Source organism: Hoplias malabaricus, chromosome 5 (assembly GCF_029633855.1).
Source record: "Hoplias malabaricus isolate fHopMal1 chromosome 5, fHopMal1.hap1, whole genome shotgun sequence".
NCBI lineage: Eukaryota > Metazoa > Chordata > Actinopteri > Characiformes > Erythrinidae > Hoplias > Hoplias malabaricus.
This window is the reverse complement of record NC_089804.1, coordinates 6376807-6399153: the sequence shown is the minus strand read 5'-3', so window position 1 is coordinate 6399153 and position 22347 is coordinate 6376807. Positions and strand designations below refer to the sequence as shown.

Sequence of the window (22347 nt, the reverse complement as noted above, 5' to 3'; positions counted from 1 at the left end):
GGTGTCCATATGTAACGTCACACAGCTATGGATACATTAACCACTTGGAAATAAATTTAAATCATGATGAAAATAGATTCGTTTTTAGGGTTTTATAAATGACTGGAGGGGGACTTTAAAGACAAACCCTGAGACAGAACCAGTTTACAGCGAGAACACAAGGAGCTCGACTTATTCCCTTTTGTAGTTTTCTTCAGAAATGTCTAACATAAGTTCTGCTTTCAGGAAACGAAAACCCGTCCATGTTAATATGTCCTAGATATATAGTGGAATTGACAATCAAAATCCGTGAATTCTTGAATCCTTGAATCACTAATTCCTAAATTTACAACATTTTCTTAGCCACTTTCTTCATTGCTACTATTAAGATTTTTTATTGTATTTATTTATTTTAATTTTACAGGGTTTTTAGAGGTGAACAGTTTCCCGCTGCTTTTGTAGTTAAAGCAAATAATACAAATGGCGGACATCTAGACGTCTTACAGCCGTTTTTCAAAGGTATTTAGCTGAAAGAAAAACGGTACTTTGTAAAATGCGTTGCTGTTGAACTACATTTCCCATGATCCCCAGCGCATGGGAGGTACGGGTCGTCGTGCAGGAACTGTGAGCTGGTGTTTTGAAAGTTTTCTGTCAGAGTTGAGTGTAGCCGATAAGCGGGCGATGGGAGTGACTCTAGCGAAGTGCGCTGCTGTTGATCTCGGGGTTCAGTGGCTCGGCTGGGCGCTCGCTTCTGCTCTGAAAACGGAAAAGTTTTACGATGTAGCAGGTAATAAAGCAACCCAGCGGAACCGGACTACGCCGCGGTGTTTAAATAAAGCGCTCCCGGGGTTTAGGAGACTGGTGTGGGACAGCGGTATGGAGTTTAGTTACGGTGTATTTAGGCTACGTTCAGCATGGAATATAGAAGCTGTGTTTGTTAAAACCACAACGAAAAATGTTAAAATGATTTAATGATTACGAAATCTCGGTTATCTAACGCACGGCGTTGTGAAACCGTTCTCCGCCTGTAGCCCGAGAAACACTGGCTTTTTTTAAAGACCTCTTTTGGTAAAAATAAATAGGTTTCTTATTTTATTTTTGTCCTATTTAACAGTGTATATGTATATATATATATATGTGTGTGTGTGTGTGTGTGTGTGTATGTTAGAAGACGCAGCATGTGTGTTTACAAGTAAATTCAGAGTCAAGCTTTATGACGTCATAAAGCTAAATAACTAAACGCTTAAAATTGAGGGGTGGGGCTTTTAAGCTGCAAGCAGGTGGTGGAGTGGTAGAGCTACATCACTTTCATTTTCTGAACATGTAATTCTCATGAACAAAATGAGCGTTCAGGACTGTAATTGTTGACCTCAGATGGTTTATAATCATTTGGGGGATTTTGTCACAGATCAACTGAATTTATTCATTTATTCATTCATTCATTATCTGTAACCCTTAAACCTTATCCCGCAAGGCGGGAACACACCCTGGAGGGGGCGGCAGTCCTTCACAGGGCGACACACACTGACGCATTCGCTCACACCTCTGGACACTTTTTAGTCGCCAATCCACCTGCCAACGTGTGTTATGGCACTACCTGCTTCACCACAGTGCTGTTGTTCTTGATCAACGTAATCCAATGTAATCTAAAAGCAGGGATGTCTAGTTAGAATTCTTTCCAAAAACGGTCTCGTTGTTTTGGTTAATTGATTCCTTAAATACTTTCAAGACATTTAGCCAGCTGACAATATGATGTACAGGGACACAGTCTTTTACGAGGTGCACAGTTTTGACCGAATGGTTCACCTGTCGGTCACGGTGAAAATCCTTATGTTTTTAATCTTAACACTAAACCCCACACAAAACTGACGTTTCCTCAAACACAGACTGATGTTGTGATTAACACTGGCACACGTTATCAACAAAGTAAACATTGATTTAGATGAGCTGCTAAAAACAAAACGTACATCTACCTCCGATTCTGCTCTCATTTAAAGCAGCCCTCGTAAATGACCAAGACCCCCATGACTTTTTAGTCAAAGACTCTGCTCACCTCTCAGCGCACTCTTTGCATTTCCTTCCAGTGGTCATCCAATCAGTCCAGTCTTTCAAACACTGCTCTTCCTTCTCTTCCAAGATATGTGCTCTTGAAAATCCTTGAACTTTGGAACCAATAGTCTGCAGGTTCTTGGGTAAAATATTCAGTGAACACGCCTTACTTTTACACACAGCAGACACGGCTGAACGGCTCTAGCACCCATACTATAGTCACTTAGAAACAGTCCCTTAACCAGTGTCATTAAATCTTTACACCCATCAGACAAAAGATTAAAATGACCTCCTTGTGTCTACACTCCATGACCATTTTATCAGATCCACTTATTGCACAGGAGCACTTTGTAACGGTAGAACTACAAAATGTGGTCCATCTGTTGCTCTGCATAATATTGTAGTCCTTTTTCCTGTGTTATTTAATCTTCGAGAGAACAACAAAGCATGTGTTTATTTGCTGTATTGTTCAGCATTGCAAAAAAGTTGATGGTGTGATGGTGGTCTGTTAGTGTGCCTTGTGCTGGTGTGAGTGGATTAGACACAGCAGTGCTGCACGGAGTTTTTAAAGACTCTCAGTGTCACTGCTAGACAGAGTCCACCAACCAAAAAATATCCAGATAACAGCGTCCTGCGTAAAATGAAGAAGGTACTGTCTCTGACTCTGGTCCTGGACATTGCAGAACAGGGGCAAAGGCAGCTAACAAAGTATGCAGAGCAACAAGTTGACTACAGTCTGTAACTGTGAAAGTATAAAGCGACTATATGTTCTGTGGAGCTGATAAAATGGACAAATGTCATGTTAATGTCATGCCTGATCGTTGTAGGTTCTGGTACCTTTGTGCTGCTGGCCCACCTGAGTCGAATATGGGGTGGTACAAGACATCTGAGGCAGAATGTACAGACGGGTCTAGTCACTGCATGGGGACTCAGGTATGGTTTATAATTATAAACACACACAAGATGAGATGTAAGTTATCCTGTGCCAGTCCATTAGAGCTTTAAATTAGAGGCCCACCACACTCTCTACCGGCAGCAACCTCAACACTAAGGTTGCTGTGGCTGTTTATGATCTGATCAGCAACCGGCTCCTTAACAACTACGGTTACTTGTTGAGCCCATCGCATGAGTACCCAAACCAGCCACTGTATCACTAGCTCTTCACAGGGGGCATCAGGTATGCTCCTTCTCTCGTTGGTGTTTTGCTGAATTCAGCCCACAACACCTCCAGAAAACTGTGTGGGCGTCCCAGACCCACCCCCATCCAAGCCAGCTTTACAGTCCTACCATACCCTTAAGTATCAACAACCATAAATCCACATTGGCCTCCCTGGTGACTAAGGCTGCACCTAGCCCCACTGGCACCGTTAATGCATGCTCAGTGCCACCAGTCCCATGTGAACTTTACATATATATGATATGTATTAATAATACATTCAGTTGCAGTTTTTAATGAGTTTTGTACATTTTCTGTGACTTGTGACACGCTGAACTCGCCCTTAGCTCAAGTTTCATTAGCTCACTAATCCATTCCATTAAGGCTGGGTTAATAAGTCAACGAGTGACCTGTTTGGCCTTGTCTTGTAGACTCGGGACATTTCTCTTCCTCCGGATCATGAAGGAAGGACAGGACCGCAGGTTCAACAATGTCAGAGATAGCCCTGGGGTATTTTTTGTGTACTGGAGCTTGCAAGGTATTTGAACTGTTTTACTGCTCGTAATTTTGATGATGTTTGTGGTCAGGAAAGTTAATCAGTTTTCCACTGCGCCAGTGGTGATTCGCCAGTGGAATTTCATCTTGGTTTAGGACTAGATTTCATTTGTGCCCTGAAGTGAGTGGCATGATATACACCTTACTGTGAAAAGCCAGTGGAGCAGGTAAATGCACAGAGGGCTGTATACTTTCAGGGATATTTCATAAATACATGGTTAGTTAATTCTCTTGATGTATTAATTAATTGACAAAAACACCAAGAAATGATGTTCAGTGTTTTCACCAAACAACTTGATTGTGTTCTGTAAATATATAAACATTAAATATTAAATCCTGCAACACACTCCAAGAAAAAGCTGGAACAGGGGCATGTTTACCACTGTGTTACATCACCTTTCCTTTTTTGCCCATTCTGGTTTGATACAAACAAGACTTCAGCTTCTTAACAGTCTGTGGACTTTGTGATGTGCCGTAGTAGACTGGTTTGCAGGCAAGCACAGGCACTCGGTGTCTAAGAAACCATGTTTTTGTAGCACATACAGAAAGAGGCATGGCATTGTCTTGCTGAAATAACCATGGACTTCCTAGGAAAATGTCATGTGCACGGCAGCACATGTTTCTCTAAAAAACCGGTGTCTGTCTCTTAATCAATGGAAAATTCTAACATCTGCAAATCACCTTTGTTGTGGTCAGTTATGCACAGCATTTCACACGCCATGCTGTCTGAGGGCTCAAAGGTAAGGCTCTCTGTGTTGCCCTACACACACATGTACAGTAGATGGTGAAATATATTGAAATTTTGCATTTAATATTTCAGACATTTTTTTTTAATTGTTTGAAAATTCTCTCGCAAAGTTTGGCACAATGTTTTGCTGCAAAGATTGAGCCTTTGGTGGCAGTCTACTGTTGCATCTGTCCCATGTTTTTGGATTGTGTTGCATGTGTCAATTTGTTTATATTTACAAAATAAAAATTCCAGTTAAATAAATTAAGCGTCAAGAAAATGTACACATCACAGGTTGTTTTTATTGCATTTTACAAAACGTTCCAGCCTGTTTGAAAATGGGATTTGTGCAGTGTTTATTGGCCCCAACAGAACCTTTTAAAATGCACCTGGTGAAAAAACTTCAAAGTTTTATTTGCATCATTGTCTTAGCTTTGTGGGTGTTCCTGACCCTCCTGCCCACCCTGATCCTGAACACTCAGAGGAAAGATGAACCATTGGGCACACGTGACTACACTGGTTGGACCTTATGGGGCCTCGGGTTTGCCATAGAATCCATTGCAGATCAGCAGAAGTGGAATTTTAAAAACAACCCTGATAATGCTGTAAGTTTGTCACCACAGTTTGCCAGTCCCCTGTGATAGCCCTCCAACATCCAGGTCCTTCATTAACTAATCATAAGATACTTTATATTACTAATTCATGTGATGATTGACATATAGGATTAGAATTAGAATCAGAATCACTTCACTGGCCAATGTGCTTGCGCATACAAAGGAATTGGTTTTCCTCATTTAATCCAACCTGTGCAGTGAAACATACTAGTGAACACTAGGGGGCAGTGAGCACCGGAGAGGTGGACAGCCCTAGCCACTAGATGGCGGCACATATTTACATTTCCATGACCTGCAGCCTTTAAACCCGGTGCCTTTTACCAAACCTGAAAAAATTTGTCTGTTTCATGTTTTTCTATTTTCTGCAGAGGACGTTCATCCAGCACGGGCTCTGGGCTTACAGCAGACACCCAAACTACTTGGGGGAGATCTTGCAGTGGTCAGGTTTGTTCCTGTCTGCCTCTTCAGTCATGCATGGCCCTCAGTACTTCAGTGTGGTGTCTCCTCTTTTTGTCTGGTTCCTCCTGAGATACGTAAGTGGGATTCCCATCCTGGAGAAACAGGCCATGAAGAAGTGGGTATCTGACCCTGCTTTTCAGAACTACATCAAGAACACCCCACTTCTCTGGCCCTTCCGTCTTTTCTGAGACCCTCAGGTGGTCTGTACAGGATTTATTATATTTAGGACCTTTATAGATGTTATTGAACTCCACTGAGAAGTGGATCTCTGAAGTAAAATATCCACTTGTTTAAAGGAACACTCAGGCATTTTCTCTTCAGTCACAATGCTGACACCTAGTGGCCTGGATGTGTCAAGCATCCTGTACTAAATCTATTATACACACTAAGAAGCATTAAAGGGAACACAAAAATATAGTGCTGTCAGTGTTAACCTATTAATGCATGTGATTCATCTTTAAAATGTAACACAGTTGTTTTTTAAATGAAAATTCTGCTTGATTGACAACTTTAAGGGAACACAATTGTTTTCCCGTGTGTCTTCTTTTACCAGTTTGTTCAGGGATCAAAAAGCAATTTGATTCTACATGAGTTACAATTAAAGATAAAATTGAAATAAGCTTTTTATATATTCACTTTTTTTTTTTAAAGCAAAATACACTGTGTTTAAAATGAGAAAACAAAGACGGGTAAAACTTTGTGCCCATTCTTCTCAGGACAATTTCTTTCGCAGCTTACATCTCTTTGAGCATTTGTCACTGGCTGAAACACTGCACCCATGTTATAAATCCACTGGCTGAATCAAGTAGCTATGTAAAAAGGAGCCTGTGTGTCATGGTGTAGGAAATAGTTAAACTGATTGTGCAGATGTCACTACAACACCACATATGACCTGAGGCTCTTTGTCATACCATCCATCAGTCAGCATTGTTTATTGGCTTTCTAATGCATTCATTGCGATGCAAGGAGCGAGCGTACATACACTGCACTGCCTCTTTTCACAGCAGGAGACGAATGATGACACCAATTACTGTTTCTCTGGTACACAGCCATTTTCAAAATCCTTAGTCTGTAAACGGGTACCTGAGGAATCACCAGGGATCGAACCAGCAATGTCCCAATTATAGGACGAGGGTTAGACCATTTACAGCTGCTGTATGAAATTTTGCTGCCCCACAAATTCATGTACATAGCATGTGCCTGATACAGCCTCCCCCTGCACGTCCCCGGTCCTGTGCCCGAGCCAGAACACCCCCCGTTGTTTCTGGGCCTGAGCCACTTTGTTTCCCATTTACAGAGCCAGGACTGAGTAGGAACAACTGGCCTTTTTCCAGCACAGACCAGAGCTAGCACAATATGAGGGAACTTTCAATGGATTTTACAACAACTCTAGAGCGCTTTAAGAATTTAAGAAAATTCAAACTTATACTTTTAGAAAAGTGTTTACAGTGAATCAGTTCAATCAGGTACTGACGTTGGAGCACAAACACCAGGTCAACTCATCTCAAAAGATACCCAATAGCATTTTAGAGAATGCAGTGGCACCGGCCAGTGCTAGCGGGCCACTTTAATTAATACAATGGGCTGAAGATTATAGACAGTTTAATCTACACATTGCTGACAATAATCACAATGTGCCATGTATATGATTATATTTTACAGGTGAATATTACATTGTGCAAGAGTGTATTCTTTGTTAGTTTGCAGTTAATGAACTGACAGAGTTGATAATGTAGTGATGGAGTAACACTGATCCACTGCAGTGATCTAACGCACTGCACACCGTGAAGATCAAGACTCTGATCCTAGACTCAACATGTGCCCCTCTACACCAGGACGTGGTGTAGTTCAGCGAACAGAGCAGACAGATTCAAATCAAAAAGATGGCTACATATGAGTATAAATAAATAAATCAATATCAGAGCATATCATGGTATAGATTTAAAAAATGCTGATGGCTGAATCTATGAATACAGTGTGTGGCAAATCACTTTTCACTTTCAATCAAAACAAACGTATAAACATACAAACCCTGAACAGCACGTGTAAACGACTCTATAAAAGGAAACAAATCTGTCACAGTTCAACTTTAAAAAGGGCCAGATCTGACTATTGGAAACATCTTTTTTTTTGTCAAATTTATCAAAATCTTAAATATATTTTAAAAGGAAAAAAGTGTAAAACTCCATTTAGAAGTCCAACCTTTTACAAGAGAGAGAAAAAACCGCTTGTAGAATTGACTTTTGCCACCATTTAATGCACAAGTCAATATTATGGTGACATCCTGAAAAATGATAGTTGAGCAAGTTCGTTCAGGCCTCTGCTGCTTTAAAAAGATTAATAAAACGAGGATAAAACAAAGGAAAAAACACTGATACTTCAGCAAACCATCGGTTATTTACAAATACGAGGATTAAAAAACTGAGCACCAGATGTTACTGCCGCTTTTGGGGCTTCTTGAAAAAGAACTCCCATCCAAACAGACAGTGCTCGGAGCTTTGGAGTAAATGGTAATGAAGTGCATATTTTTTACAAAACCATCCCTTTGGTTTCCACGTGTTTCATTAGTACAAACACCTAAAATACAAAATGTGATTAGAAAAAGACAATAAAAGATTAAAACTTGTATTACTGGTATCCATAGATTAATCGTGCAGAGTATTGCACTATTTCCCCAAACACTAGCCCAGGGGCAGCTGCAGCCGCCCTGTAGCCATTTCCCGTTACTTCAGGAGAGGGGAGGCAAAGAAGTTCCCCTGGCGACTGAAGCCAACAGCTGATTTACTCTTGCTGCCAAACCTGCAACAACAGAAATGGGGTAAATGTGAGTATCAGGTTTCTTAAGTGAATACATAAAGCCGTTTTAATGGAAAAATAATAATAATAATTACATTTTTTTAAATCTTTCCCTACATTCAGTCTAAAATTAAGGTTTTCACAAAATAAGTCAGACAGGAAGTCAGGACAGCTACTGTGTGTGTGCCCCCATACTAGTTTATTTATCTGTAAAAGTATGAGCTCCATGTTTCTGGGGCATAGCCACCAGCTCTGAAACATCATTCCTACAAAGCATTATTGACTTTTCCTCTCTGTAATGTAAAGATCTGCTGTGAAGTTTTAAGAGACATACTTTGGTGTGATGGCGTTGAGTGTCGCGTTTCTCACGCGCTGAGACAGAGAGCTGGACGACGGAGTTTTGCTCATTTGCTGCTCCGGGGTGGTGAGGGGGCCAAAGATGTTTGCTTTAATGAGGAGGAGGAGGGGAAAAAAAAAAAAAATAATAATAATAATAATTCAATCAATTTCACACCAACCAGGATTTAGTGACGTTTAAAGTCCCAAGACGCCCAAATGCATTTTCCCTATTAATCAATATCCACATTATGCCAGGAAATTAATTTTTATAAAATTAGAATAACTAATATATTGAAAATAAAAAGTAAAAATATCCATGGTGCGTACCTTTATTGTCAGGAGTAGCGTAGACATTGGTGTTCTCAATGATCATATTGTGAGCTTGGTCCTGCTCCACCATCATGAACCGGCTCCAGTACTCAACAGGAAGACTCAGCAAGCGCTCCACAACCTGACAAACAATACATTTTTACCTACGCATTTCTATATTCAAAACATTAATTCTGAATGTTGGAATATTTTATTGTTATGTTAAACTTTCAGCATACTTGAGTCATAGTAGGGTTTTTTGTTTTACCTTGGGCTGGTGTTTAGTGTCCTGCAGAATTGTCATTGGGTCTGGATCAGGAATGGCATGACCAACAATAGTGGGGCCGAACACACGAGCCAAGTTTGTCACATCCATCTTAGTGTCTGAGCTTTGGGCAACTCTGAAAAGGAGCACAACATAAGCACTTAATTTAATATCACTTTTAGAAACTTCAGATTAATCCCTCCATAAATGGGAAAACTAGTGATTTGCCTCTGATTTGTCAGCTCTCAACTTGCAAATCCGCACTGCTTACTTTGGACCTTCTGCAGTGTGTTAATCCTGCACTGGGACCATGTGCAATGACAATGTTTTATCTGTCAACTGCACTGGGACTTTTTTTTTTTTTTTGAATGAAGTTAATACTAATAGTCATCATCATCATCATCATCATTTTCTTCTCCGCTTCTCCATTTCAGGGTCGCGGTACTAATAGTCATTTGCCTGGAAATTTTTATGCAAAGTGCTTTCATGATAAAATTATTACCTGCTTAAATATCTCAATACAGATACTGAAACGAGACCATGGCAAAAACCTAAATCATCAGGAAAAGTAATGTACTTTCTCTACAAGCCGAGGGCAGTCTGCAAAACCGCTGTTATCTGCTTGTTAAGTGTGACGACACGTGACGTTTCCCCACTTCTGGGTCCGATCACGCCCTCGTGAATCCACGTAGAGAGAGAGCCATTTTTCCGGCTCATGTTCAGTCCCGGTGTTCTAACGAGTCGTTCTCTTCTATAACTAGTAGGTAAGGTTTGTAAAGAAAAGTCGCCGGTGTTGGTCGGGTTTCTGTTTATTAATTAACTCACTAGAAGGTCTGAAAAGTGGCTAAAACTAGCCGCAAAATCAATTAAGGGAGGGAGAAGAGGCAAAGCGCTGCGGGCACCCTGCTTGGAAATACCACTCTAACTGCTTTCAGTAGGACACTAACTGCTTTCCAGCACGAACACTCTGCCCTCAGAAACCCCAGTCTACTTACAAGGAACCATGGCAACAACACTGTTTTTGTCAGTGTCATACCATGACCACTTCCATGAAGCTCTGGTTCACCCATGCATCAACTATAACCTTAGTGAGCAAGAATAGCACGGCGCTGCGGCGCTCTGCTAGGAAGGCAGCCTGGAGATGGAGATTTTTAAGCAGGCGTCTGATGCAGATTGCCTAAAAGCCCCATATATTCGCCAAATATTACTGCCATTACTGCTCTGAAGCCCTAAAAACGGTATTCAGGACAGCCCTACTGTGTACCTCTTCAAGTGGATGATGAGGAACGCCAGTGTGTCTCTGTTGGGCTGGGGCAGGTCACTGATGGTCTGGTACATCAGTGCAATAGAGTTGTCTTCATCTGCAAGCTCTGAAAGAAAACATCAAATCACAGATTCCATCAGGCCATGTTTGAGCTCATGTAGGTTGCAACCATTAAAATCTGGCACAGGCTTTAATCTGCATAGAGCTAACTGGAACGTTGTTGCCAGTCGTCATTTAACTCACAAGACTGTGTCCATGACAAAACTCAGTCTCTGTCTAGAAATCAGTTAGAGCGCACGCTGACCTGCTGCTTCCACGAAGTTGCGGTTGAGTCGGAACGTGAGCAATGGTTCTTTGAGGTTTCTAAGGAAATCCTTAAGGAGGCCAGTGATCGCATGGATATCATCCACCTTGCTAAGCAAAGGAACAGTCTTCCCACGCAGGAACTTCTCCTTTAGCTCCTTCACCACTCGATCAGAACCAGAGAGGCGATACAATCCAATCTGAAATAAATAAATAGAAGGAAAGAATATAAATAAAAACGCAAGCATTTAGCCAGCAGCAGAAGAGGTGCATTATTCTTCTAGTGCACAAAAATCAATTTGAAGGGCATCTGTGCTAATGTGAGAAGGAAACTGGGAATAGATTCTATAATAATGATAAAACATGTTTGGAAAAACATTAATGATAGCCCTAGTCTTGAACTAGGGAACAGACAGCATTACAGTAAATATATCCCAATTTGTAGATTACCATCTAACGCCTATGTCAGCTCCCTTTCCCCTTTAATTATAGAGAACCTGGGGAATAGGAAACACTTGAATGGCATGAAGGTACTAGATCACAGGCTTTGGGAGCCATTTGCTAATGTCTATATAAACTGATGGTATATGAAGCTGGGCTCTGCACTCTTCCTCCTGTTTCTCTCATCTCTTCACATCTGAGCATCCACGGCTACTCTGATGACTCCAATCTTTAAATGTTCAGAGTATGATGACTAATTTTAGATGACCCATTTCCTGATATTATACAATTCCTTTGTGCAGATTACAAAATACAACAAATGAGACCAGTAAAAGTAGAGCTAACAAAACTCTTCTCTGATAACTCATTTTTACTGCGTCTACCAAATTAGTCAGATACGAACAAGTTGACCCTTTTACACCGCGGACTTCTGACTTTCGATGTGAAATCCAGTGTGGCCAAGGTCTGCTATGCAGTTCATTATGACATAAGACCAGTGTGTGGCAGAATCCAAGGATGTGTGTGTGGAAGTAGTGGCATACACTGTGCTGATAGCAAAACAAAGAAAGTGGTCCCTAAATGTGATTTTTTTTCTGTCTTAGAAATACTTGTGGAACAAAAGCCATAAATGTCCGGAAACATAGTAAACTCCATTTAGATTCAGCTGTGGGGGACTCGGCCCCTCTCTCCTCTACCTGGTCTGGGTTTACTGTTGGTCTTGGGCCACTAGATGGGGCAATCGAGAAGCCGGACAACCCTCAGAGCCTTTATCTGTTCCTTTATAAGAGGTTTTAACAATGACTTTTGTAATGTGCATCTAATGAAAGCCACTTTAATTGGGCTGAAATGTCAGTCAGAAATATGTTTAACGACCCGATAACCAGAACATTAAAGGACATTAAGACTGTAGAAATGTGGCTTTTTATATTATAGGACTGTTTTTAAATTATATTACTGTAAAACAGCTTTAACGTTTGTGTGATCATTTTTATGCTCATTTTTCTACATAGATTAAAGGCAAAAGCCCCTGCAAATGAATGAGACTGCCAGCGTTCAATCCTTCATGTGTACCAACACATCCCTGGCGTTGACCTTACACTTAATACCTGTTTTTTTACCTGAACAAATACTTTGTTTTTATTTCTTTTTATTATATTTTCCTCTGTCGTTTTTGCTCCGCAATGCTGTCTTGATTTTGATTCTGTTCTGAGTGCTGTACAGCACTTTGGTCAGCTTTGGCATTTAATTGAACGGACTTGATGCATTTGCACTCACCTCATGTAGGCCTCTCTGTTCAATCTCACTCACACAGTGCACCACCAGCGGTGGGATCATGGGAGAAGCGGCAGAGACATAATCTGCCAAAGTGCCCTACAAAACACCAACAAATCATTTACACGGATAAACAAACGAGGAAGGAGTAAACAAATTAACACGGACAAAACAGGAAAGTAACGAAATATAAAAATCATTCTAAAATGTTCTCCAGGTGTGATCACAGTTCTCTTGTAACCAACAATAAATTGCTGTTTGGGCAAATCAAAGCTACCTCTCCGATCTTGACAGGGGTCCCAGCCATGTTTGGGACGCAAGGCAGTGGACAGCGCTCACGACACTCTGGGTGAGCTACTACACGACAGTCCCTGCATTTGAGAGAGATTTTCCCAAACTTGATCCTCTTTCCACAGGGAACACAGGACTCAGGCTTTATCACCTAAAGAGCAGAGTTTAATTTATAATTAAAAACCTACTACTAATAATCATAATATTTCCACAATTCTGACCAGCCATCAAACCTGACATTAGTCATTTGACGTACCGTTTTGGAAACAAACTCATGCAGACGAACACCTCCATTGTTTTGAGGTGTGCTGGGCTCTGCCTTGCTCTGTCTACCCGGCGGGATGGGCTGCTTAAACACATCTACAGACTGAACAGATTCAGTGTCTGCAGAGTCCCACTCCATGGCAGCTAAAGGAAAAAAGTTGGAGCACATTAAAAAAGGCTCATATTCCATAACATGCGAGTAAGAAAAATGAAGGGAAGAATGTACCCATTTACACTAAATTGCAGTATTATAAAAAGACAGCAGTACTAACGCCAAGGCCCTATAAACATGTCACAGGCATAAAATGTAAAAAATCTGAGCATTTTGGCTCATTACAATGAGACAAGTAGTGACTAATCAAATTTGGGTGTTTTTAACAATGTGCCATGTTTAATTGTTGCTATCATTAGACTCAAACTAATAATGACATCTCACACAAGTTTGAAACTCACCGGTCTTTCTTCTGCTCCTGGTCCAGTAAGGCACAGTCTCAACAGTGGTAACAGCCTCAATGGCACCTCCATTTTGAGGCACAGTTACTGTGGTCTTCGCCACCAGAGACTCATTCCCCTGTGAGTGTTTAGATGAAAGGTTAAATCATGTTCAAAGTGTAACATTTGATTCCTCAGTCACTAGTCATTTCAGTGGCCACGGTTTAAAGGAACACTAGGCAGTAATTTTACCTTAAAATTACAGCTTCATTGAGATGCTTCACTCTCCTGTAATAGGGAGAACAGAGCCTCTACCCTTGCTGCTCTGGGCTAAGCACTGAAAAAAACAGTGCTATGTAACTTTTTGGAGGAAGGTAGCAACCTCCGTCCCTTCCCCCATGATTTCAGCACAGTGCTGTAAAAGTGATTTACACTCTTTTACTGTACGGGGAGCCCAGGTGCCAAAATACAAAATCTTACCTAGTGTTCATTTAAAACCACCATAATCATTTTACAATGAAAAAACGCACTCGCACTAAATCACAGATTAAGCATTACTTGCTTTCACAATCTGAGTACATCATTGTTGTCTCTTGGGTTGGGACTAAGTTGGTTTAGTCTGTGCAATTCTGCACAGATTAAGAGAGACATTGTGTCCACTTTATGAGGCAGAAACTTAAAGAAGAGTAAAGCTCTACTGGGAACACTTACTCCGACAAAATGTTCTTTTTCTGATATTAAACCCACAGGCACTGGACTACTATAACATACCTTCTCTGAGACGCGACCGTTGGACCGGGACCTTTTGCCAGCCGTGGGTGGCCCGTCCACATGGTTTCTGGAGGAGCGCTGGAATTAGTCAAATAAAAAAGTTTAGTGCTCTAATGTCAGGAATAACAAAGATTAACGTGCCTCTGTGTTTTTGTGGGTGAAGACACATGAGTCACCAACTTACTCTCTTCTGACGTTTCTTCAGTCGAACAGTTCTGACAACAGAAGAGTCCCAATCCTGTCAAGAAAACATCAACCAGTCAATCTGTCTGCCAAACTACAGAAAGGTTCAAATCCACATGCAAACATTTCTATAGAAAGGCTTGACTTACCAGTGAATCGTCGGTTTTATCATAACTGATGTCTGATAAGATAGAGGCCGATTCATCAATTGTAGCCAACCTACAAAAATAAATAAATAAATAAATAAACAAACAAAAATACATTTTTCTCTTTTCAGAAAATGATAGAGAACATCAGCTAAGCATAATTAACTCTATCAGGTGTCTCATTAAATGCAGCGCTAGTCCAGAGTTTTTCAACCAGTCTCTTGTATGCAAACACTCAACAGATAAATATAATACTGCAGTGTCCTTAGCCATTCCTTTTTCAGCCACTAGACTGTGTTTATTTACTGCCTTCATTTGGAAGAACTGTTGAGATGAGTGGCGGTAGTGATGCTAGAACCACAACAAAGGCAGATACTCTGAGTGCCATAGGATTCCTCAGGCACTAAATGCACTTGCGCCAAAGCCACTGCTAGAATCATTTTATTAATCATGTTCTTTATATTTTAACACCACGGCATACTCTAGTGTACAGTAAATGAACAGTAAGAACACTTCTATTCATCATTCTTACCTTCGGCTGCTATTGAGATTGGCGGGAGCCTGAGAGCGAGCATTGAGGAAGGCCAGGGCAGAGCGCTGTTCATCATTCAGCTGGATGCTGCTGCTAGAGCCCTCTGTGACCAGCAGATCCCGAATCAGCTGAATCTGTCGATCCTGAAGTACATATGAGTGAAAAGGGTGGAAAATGGGAACATTGCGTTTTTCAAAAAGAAGTTCTGAACCTACATTATTGACAGCCGAGGAATTTGTACTCAATGCCTCTAAAAGATTCTTCATAGAAAGGTTTATCGCATTAAAATGTTATTCTACATAACTATGTTTACAGCTTAGTGATGCAATTCAGAAATGTAATTCAGGGTGAATTTCCTTTAGTACAAGCTTCAATATAAGAGCTTATTTAATCTAAACATTCCTCAGTAATCAGCCACAATGTTAACATGACACCAGTGTCAATTTTAACAGCTCCGCTGACCTAAAATCTGTAGTTTAACAATTATGTGTGTGAGAGTAGCATTTGCAATCCACACACCAGCTTTTCGCAGTCTGCTTCAGCCTTTTGTCGCCTGCGGATTTCCACATCCACTTGGTTTCGAGCATGTTTGAGCTTGACCTCCAGGGCTCCTCTCTCAGTCTCTGCTTTGGCCAGCACCTCCTTACAGGAGGCCAAATCCTGCTCCACTCTCAGCCACCTCCGACGACAGTCCTCAAAATTCAGGGCCATCTGGATGAACTCTGATACGAGACACGCATTCACAAGTCTTAAAACTGTTGTTTCACGTTATGTATTTAGGAGTTTTAATAGAATACTGATGTACTCACGAGGTTCGATGCTTTCATTGAGGACGTCTACATGGGCTCGAAGATTTTCAAACACACCAAGGAGACTCATCATTGAGGTCTCCATGTCCTACAAGGACACAGAGACACAACAACAAAGCAAAGTTAAGGAAACAGACACGTGTAGCGTGTATATATATATATATATATATACATATACATATATACACACACACACACATATATATATATATATATATATATATATATATATATATATATATATATATATATATAAATAAAAAATATACACAAGTACATAATATATTCTTCACAATAAAGAGGTTTAGAAGTACTCTCCTACTTCTGAAACACTTAAAAATGTTGTTCTTCAAGCAAAACTAATGCAAATCCTTAAAATCTCGCATTACACATTAAACAATTATGCTAGCTACCTCACGTTAATGTTATTCTGTAGATAATTAATAAAATAAATAGCCTTATCTTGTTCATAACCGTAACGTTAAGCTTGCTAATCCAAACATTATTAACGTTAGCCACAGTTAACCAGAGGAGCTAAGCTAGCTAGCTACAGCTAACTATCTAAAGTTACAGCTAATTCGCAAAAATAAGGAAATATATCTTTGAAATAGTCAAGCTCTTCGGCTGTCAGATTCATATCCAGCAGGTATTGTGACATAGCACTGTTTTACTGAATAACGAGCCGCACTAAGAACCGCTGTGTTGTTTTTTTGCGAGGTCAACGAGCCAGTTAAAGTTAGCGTTAACTCGCATTGGCTTTATATACGAACAGTCGACAAGGTTTAACACAGTCGTTCAAAAAATAACTGTTAGCTACATTACTCACCGACACGGGAACTCCTCTCGAACTTATCTTACGATATTTACCGGAGCGGTAATTGGAACAACAGGTAAACAGAAGAGTTAAAATAACGCGTTAACTCCCCATCTACTCGGCTGAGCTCGGACAGCGCTGCTAACGGACGAGTTCTGCAAGTGTTGCATTTCAAATTTACCCGCTAGCCAATGAGCGTTCAGCTGCGCAGGCGCGGAATGGGGACGCGCTTAAAAGGGGCGGAGTTACATTCCAGAAACCCACTGACTGAAAAACAAGAGTTCATTCATTCTGCTACACACACCGACCTCTACACACTGTTCACACTACACACACACACCATTCTACACACTGCTCACACTAAACGCACACTACTGTACACGCTGAACCAACGAAAATCTACACACTGCATACACTGTGTGAAAAGTGACTCACATACAGTGAGGGTCATGTGACCAATAGCTACAGTTACTCTATGTACTCAGCCCTTTCTTAGAGGGCTTTCTGTTACTCATGTGAACGTAAAACAATAAAAACTTTAATCAAATAACACTTTTTTTATGTATATAATATTTGCACAGTTTTCTAGCTCTCCTGTGTGCTTGTGTAATGTTTTTACGAAGCCCCAGAGTCTAAAAATGGGTTTAAAAAAGTGTCCTAGTCCTGTTTGCTAGGTCTCTCTCTGCTCAAGGCAGAAAAAAATTGCATTTTAGAAGTGTTCAGACAGGGAAGAGCCCTCCAAATATTGAAAAGCATGAACAGAGATGAGGATATTACTCTGTTCCTGGGTAATATCGGTGGGTAATATAGACACTCCAAGCTCCTCACAGACCAAAGACAGTCACACAGAGCGAGACCCGTGCCCCCCAAGTTACACTGTGTTATAGCATTATAAGCAACTGTATATAAAATGTGTAAAAAGTACATTCAAGACAGGTTTAAACTTGGCAAGTACCAAAGGTCATGGCTCACCATGTGCCAAAGTTTGTGAGAAGATCTGTAAACAGAACATTACTCTATTCAACACTGAGAAAACGTAGGTCTTTCGTGTGAAAACTTTCAGGAAGTCTCTGTCCATCTCAGGCAAGGCTGGTCACCTGTTTAAAGGTGCGTGACCTTCCAGGCCTCATAGGACACTGCACGAGGGGCCGTCATTGGACTGCGATAGTTATAGCTACATTAGCTTTGGAGGATTTCAGAAAAGTGTTGTCACTTAACACAATCAAGAAACGCAGCTTGAAACCCTATTATTCGAGCGAAAAAAAGACATTAATTCTAATTTAAACAGAGATGATTTAATTTGAATACGGAAACGCCGAAGACTTCTCTGGGGCCAAGCTCATCTCTGATGTGCTGTGCTCAGAGGAGTCCACGTTTCAGCTTGTTTTTTGGGGAAAAAGAGACGACAGATTCTCAGCGCTGAAGGCAAAAGACACCACCCGGACCCAGACTACATCTGTCATGACATGGGGTGATGTGTCAAGTCCAGAAAGGCATGGGTGAATCTCATATTGGTGAGGCTACCATTAATGTGGATGATATTATGATGATTAGTATCATTACTATCATTTAAATGTAAACGTGTAAATAACAGATGTATATCAATAAATGAGAAATAAAAATACACTCCAATAATCTCACACTGATAACGTCAACTGTTCAAACTGTTCTTGGACGCATTGTGTGAGGGGGGAGAGAGAGAGAGAGAGAGAGAGAGAGAGAGAGAGAGAGAGATGTGGTTTTGCGTTAATTAACTCGTCTTATGGAAGAAGTTTATTAGAGAGACTAAGCTGCAGCTGTTTTGATTAATTTCTCAGATGATCAATAGGCGCATTGATCTACGGGTGAAGAACTAGAGAGAGAGAGAGAGAGAGAGAGAGAGAGAGAGAGAGAGAGAGAGAGGTGGAGGAAACGACACAGAAAAGAGGATAGATTAACAATAAAACAGGGTGTGTGGTGGAGAAGGAAACAGAAGCTGGGTGTGAGAAATTAAGAGAAAATGGGGAGATGGGGCGAATGAAAGGTAGAACTGAGATAAGGGGACAGCAGTGAAGGAGAGAAAAATAGATAATGGGAAGAGAGAAAAGGAGGGAGAGAGAGTGAAAGAGAGAGAGAGAGAGAGAGAGAGAGAGACAGAGTGATAGAGAGAGAGTGAGAGAGGGGGAGACAGAGTGTGTGAGAAATAGAGAGAGAGAGAGAGAGAGAGAGAGAGAGACAGAGTGTGAGAGAGAAAAAGAGAGAGAGAGAGAGAGAGAGAGAAAGAGAGAGAGAGAGAAAGAGAGAGAGAGAGAGACAGAGTGTGAGAGAGAGAAAGAGAGAGAGAGAGAGAGACAGAGTGTGAGAGAGAGAAAGAGAGAGAGAGAGAGAGAGATGGGGAACTTTGTCCACGCTGTAACGGAGCTCCGTGGCTGTTGTTGAGATTATTTTGGCTCCAGCGCGTGAGGAGACGCAGGCGCGAGGCTGTTCCGTTCCGTGTGGTCTTTTGTGCGCAGGCATGATCGCCAGCACGCAGCAGAACGTGACAACGGACCTGGTAAATAAAGAGTGCATGTGCTTTTTATTACTATGTAACTCTCTCTCTCTCTCTCTCTCTCTCTCTCTCTCTCTCTCTCCCGGCTGCTGCAGATTCACGCTGTCGTTGTGTGTGTGTGTGTGTGTGTGTGTGTTCAGCATGCGCGTACAGTAGGAATGAAAACGGGCGACTCCACGCCTGAGAGAGCAACCTGCTGATTGAATGAATGCCGGGGAGATCTCTCAGTTATTCCCACTGCTCTGGCTTTGGGGTTGTGAAAACACACGTTTAAGCCCAGCACACATTCCATTCATACTTCCTGAGCCCAGCTCTGAGCTCACTCTCTTACTTCTTCCCCGCAGAGCCTCCTCCAGCCCATCACTGCCTCAGACAAAGCACATTACCCCCATTACCACCTTCTGTCTTAATGCATTTGCTATGTGTTATTTTTACACTACGTGTGCCTTGCACTCAAGTTGCTTCCAGAAAAAAGGGCTGTTGGGACAGATGCAGCTGTAGATGAACTGAAACGGGTTTATTTCCTCCACTGCACAAAGATAATGCAATAAAAAATCAAGATGCATTTAGATGATTTTCCCCAAACCCTGGCATTGGGGCATCACACTGCCACTGGTGCACACAGGCATCAACAACTCGTTAAACGTTGACACGGGCGTCTTGTGAATGAGGCTCTGGAGAGTGCTTTTGCCAGCCCACATTGTCAACTTCACGTTGGTAGGGTGCATGTGAATAGTGCAGGCCAAGTCTGTTTAAAGAGTGGACAGCACTTAAGAGGATACTGCAGCCCAATTGAAAAGATATAACCCTTCGGGACATCTACAGGAAAACATGTCCGTTCACTTCCTGTTTTGGTCATGAGGTGATTCCTAACCTGGACTGGCCCATGATCCCCATGGATTGACGACTCCTGAAAAGACCATTCTTGCTTGCCACATGAGGGCCACATAAGCACCTAATCAGGGACTTGGTCCATTAGACGCAGAGCTGATCTGGACCTTTGGGGGGCCCTAAGACAAGGGGCCCTCCTACCTGAATTCAGTGACACAAAGAGTGACCACTTTTTTGACCGCCGCCTCTGACACTACTCCGAATCTCCCTCCGTTGCTGGCTTATGAATAAACACACGTACACAGAACAAAACGAGGTGTAAACAAACAATATTTATTGGACAAAGATACAAAGATGACCAATATTTATTCACCTTTCAGTATTTTCTACAGAATCATATCTTAATTTATTTGTGATTAACTCATCAGTCCCAGTCCTCACAGAGGTTACTGCTTTAAAATGCCAGAGATTCATTTCTTATGTTATTCATTCATTCATTCATTCATTCATTATCTGTAACGCTTATCCAGTTCAGTGATGCGGATGGTCCAGAGCCTACCTGGAATCATTGGGCGCAAGGTGGGAATACACCCTGGAGGGGGCGCCAGTCCTTCACAGGGCAACACACACATACACACACACACACACATTCACTCACTCCAATCCACCTACCAACGTGTGTTTTTGGACTGTGGGAGGAAACCGGAGCACCCGGAGGAAACCCACGCTGACACAGGGAGAACACACCACACTCCTCACAGACAGTCACCCGGAGGAAACCCACACAGACACAGAGAGAACACACCACACTCCTCACAGACAGTCACCCGGAGGAAACCCACACAGACACAGAACACACCACACTCCTCACAGACAGTCACCCGGAGGAAACCCACACAGACACAGAGAGAACACACCACACTCCTCACAGACAGTCACCCGGAGGAAACCCACGCAGACACAGAGAGAACACAACACACTCCTCACAGACAGTCACCTGGAGGAAACCCACACAGACACAGGGAGAACACACCACACTCCTCACAGACAGTCACCCGGAAGAAACCCACACAGACACAGAACACACCACACTCCTCACAGAAAGTCACCCAGAGGAAACACACACAGACACAGAGAGAACACACCACACTCCTCACAGACAGTCACCCGGAGGAAACCCACGCAGACACAGGGAGAACACACCAAACTCCTCACAGACAGTCACCCGGAGGAAACCCACGCAGACACAGAGAGAACACACCACACTCCTCACAGACAGTCACCCGGAGGAAACCCACGCAGACACAGAGAGAACACACCACACTCCTCACAGACAGTCATCCGGAGGAAACCCACACAGACACAGAGAGAACACACCACACTCTTCACAGACAGTCACCCGGAAGAAACCCACACAGACACAGAACACACCACACTCCTCACAGACAGTCACCCGGAGGAAACCCACACAGACACAGAACACACCACACTCCTCACAGACAGTCACCCGGAGGAAACCCACACAGACACAGAGAGAACACACCACACTCCTCACAGACAGTCACCCGGAGGAAACCCACGCAGACACAGAGAGAACACACCACACTCCTCACAGACAGTCACCCGGAGGAAACCCACGCAGACACAGGGAGAACACACCACACTCCTCACAGACAGTCACCCGGAGGAAACCCACACAGACACAGAGAGAACACACCACACTCCTCACAGACAGTCACCCGGAGGAAACCCACGCAGACACAGGGAGAACACACCACACTCCTCACAGACAGTCACCCAGAGGAAACCCACGCAGACACAGGGAGAACACACCACACTCCTCACAGACAGTCACCCGGAGGAAACCCACGCAGACACAGGGAGAACACACCACACTCCTCACAGACAGTCACCCAGAGGAAACCCACGCAGACACAGGGAGAACACACCACACTCCTCACAGACAGTCACCCGGAGGAAACCCACGCAGACACAGGGAGAACACACCACACTCCTCACAGACAGTCACCCGGAGGAAACCCACGCAGACACAGGGAGAACACACCACACTCCTCACAGGCAGTCACCCGGAGCTGTTTATTAAGTTTCATTCAGGCATACCTTTCATTCAAGGTATAACCAAAATGTCAAAAAACGCCGGTGTTAGTGTGATTGTGGAATAATAGTGTCAGCATTTAAGGTGGAAATGAAAAATC

At 42.3% G+C, this 22347-nt stretch overlaps 3 protein-coding genes across 3 annotated transcripts in view; 2 read left to right on the top strand and 1 right to left on the bottom strand.

Moving 5' to 3' along the window:
* The first annotated feature begins 602 nt into the window (after positions 1-602).
* On the top strand, positions 603-6125 carry si:ch211-210c8.6 (uncharacterized). The gene is made up of 5 exons (XM_066672983.1): positions 603-766; positions 2856-2961; positions 3616-3722; positions 4899-5071; positions 5449-6125. Exons 1-5 carry the CDS (start codon positions 661-663, stop codon positions 5725-5727), a joined length of 771 nt encoding a protein of 256 aa, XP_066529080.1. The 5' UTR covers positions 603-660; the 3' UTR covers positions 5728-6125.
* A 679-nt stretch (positions 6126-6804) lies between these two features.
* Positions 6805-16928, bottom strand: racgap1 (Rac GTPase activating protein 1). Its single transcript, XM_066671396.1, has 17 exons — positions 16783-16928; positions 15957-16044; positions 15667-15869; positions 15148-15290; positions 14619-14688; positions 14471-14524; positions 14287-14364; positions 13537-13654; positions 13076-13227; positions 12806-12970; positions 12532-12627; positions 10817-11015; positions 10513-10618; positions 9252-9384; positions 9002-9125; positions 8670-8781; positions 6805-8338 (listed from the first exon to the last, which is right to left on the bottom strand). The coding sequence occupies exons 2-17, from the start codon at positions 16039-16041 to the stop codon at positions 8263-8265; spliced, it is 1914 nt and encodes a 637-aa protein (XP_066527493.1). The 5' UTR covers positions 16042-16044; positions 16783-16928; the 3' UTR covers positions 6805-8262.
* A 2242-nt stretch (positions 16929-19170) lies between these two features.
* The window catches only part of LOC136696725 (inactive dipeptidyl peptidase 10), a 75227-nt gene continuing 72050 nt past the window's right edge, over positions 19171-22347 (top strand). Inside the window, exon 1 of the mRNA XM_066671368.1 lies at positions 19171-19303. Within this exon, the coding sequence (XP_066527465.1) occupies positions 19265-19303 (39 nt within the window). The 5' untranslated portion in view covers positions 19171-19264. The remainder of the gene's footprint in view (positions 19304-22347) is intronic.

What these genes read in the sequence shown, in the direction of transcription:
- si:ch211-210c8.6 (XM_066672983.1), top strand. Translation starts at nt 661, where the DNA reads ATGGGAGTGACTCTAGCGAAGTGCGCTGCTGTTGATCTCGGGGTTCAG. An exon ending in TGTGTACTGGAGCTTGCAAG is followed by an intron (nt 3,723 to 4,898) that starts GTATTTGAACTG and finishes TCATTGTCTTAG; the next exon opens with CTTTGTGGGTGTTCCTGACC. An exon ending in AAAACAACCCTGATAATGCT is followed by an intron (nt 5,072 to 5,448) that starts GTAAGTTTGTCA and finishes TATTTTCTGCAG; the next exon opens with AGGACGTTCATCCAGCACGG.
- racgap1 (XM_066671396.1), bottom strand. Translation starts at nt 16,041, where the DNA reads ATGGAGACCTCAATGATGAGTCTCCTTGGTGTGTTTGAAAATCTTCGA. An exon ending in ACACTAAACACCAGCCCAAG is followed by an intron (nt 9,126 to 9,251) that starts GTAAAACAAAAA and finishes ATTGTTTGTCAG; the next exon opens with GTTGTGGAGCGCTTGCTGAG. An exon ending in CGCTACTCCTGACAATAAAG is followed by an intron (nt 8,782 to 9,001) that starts GTACGCACCATG and finishes TCCTCATTAAAG; the next exon opens with CAAACATCTTTGGCCCCCTC.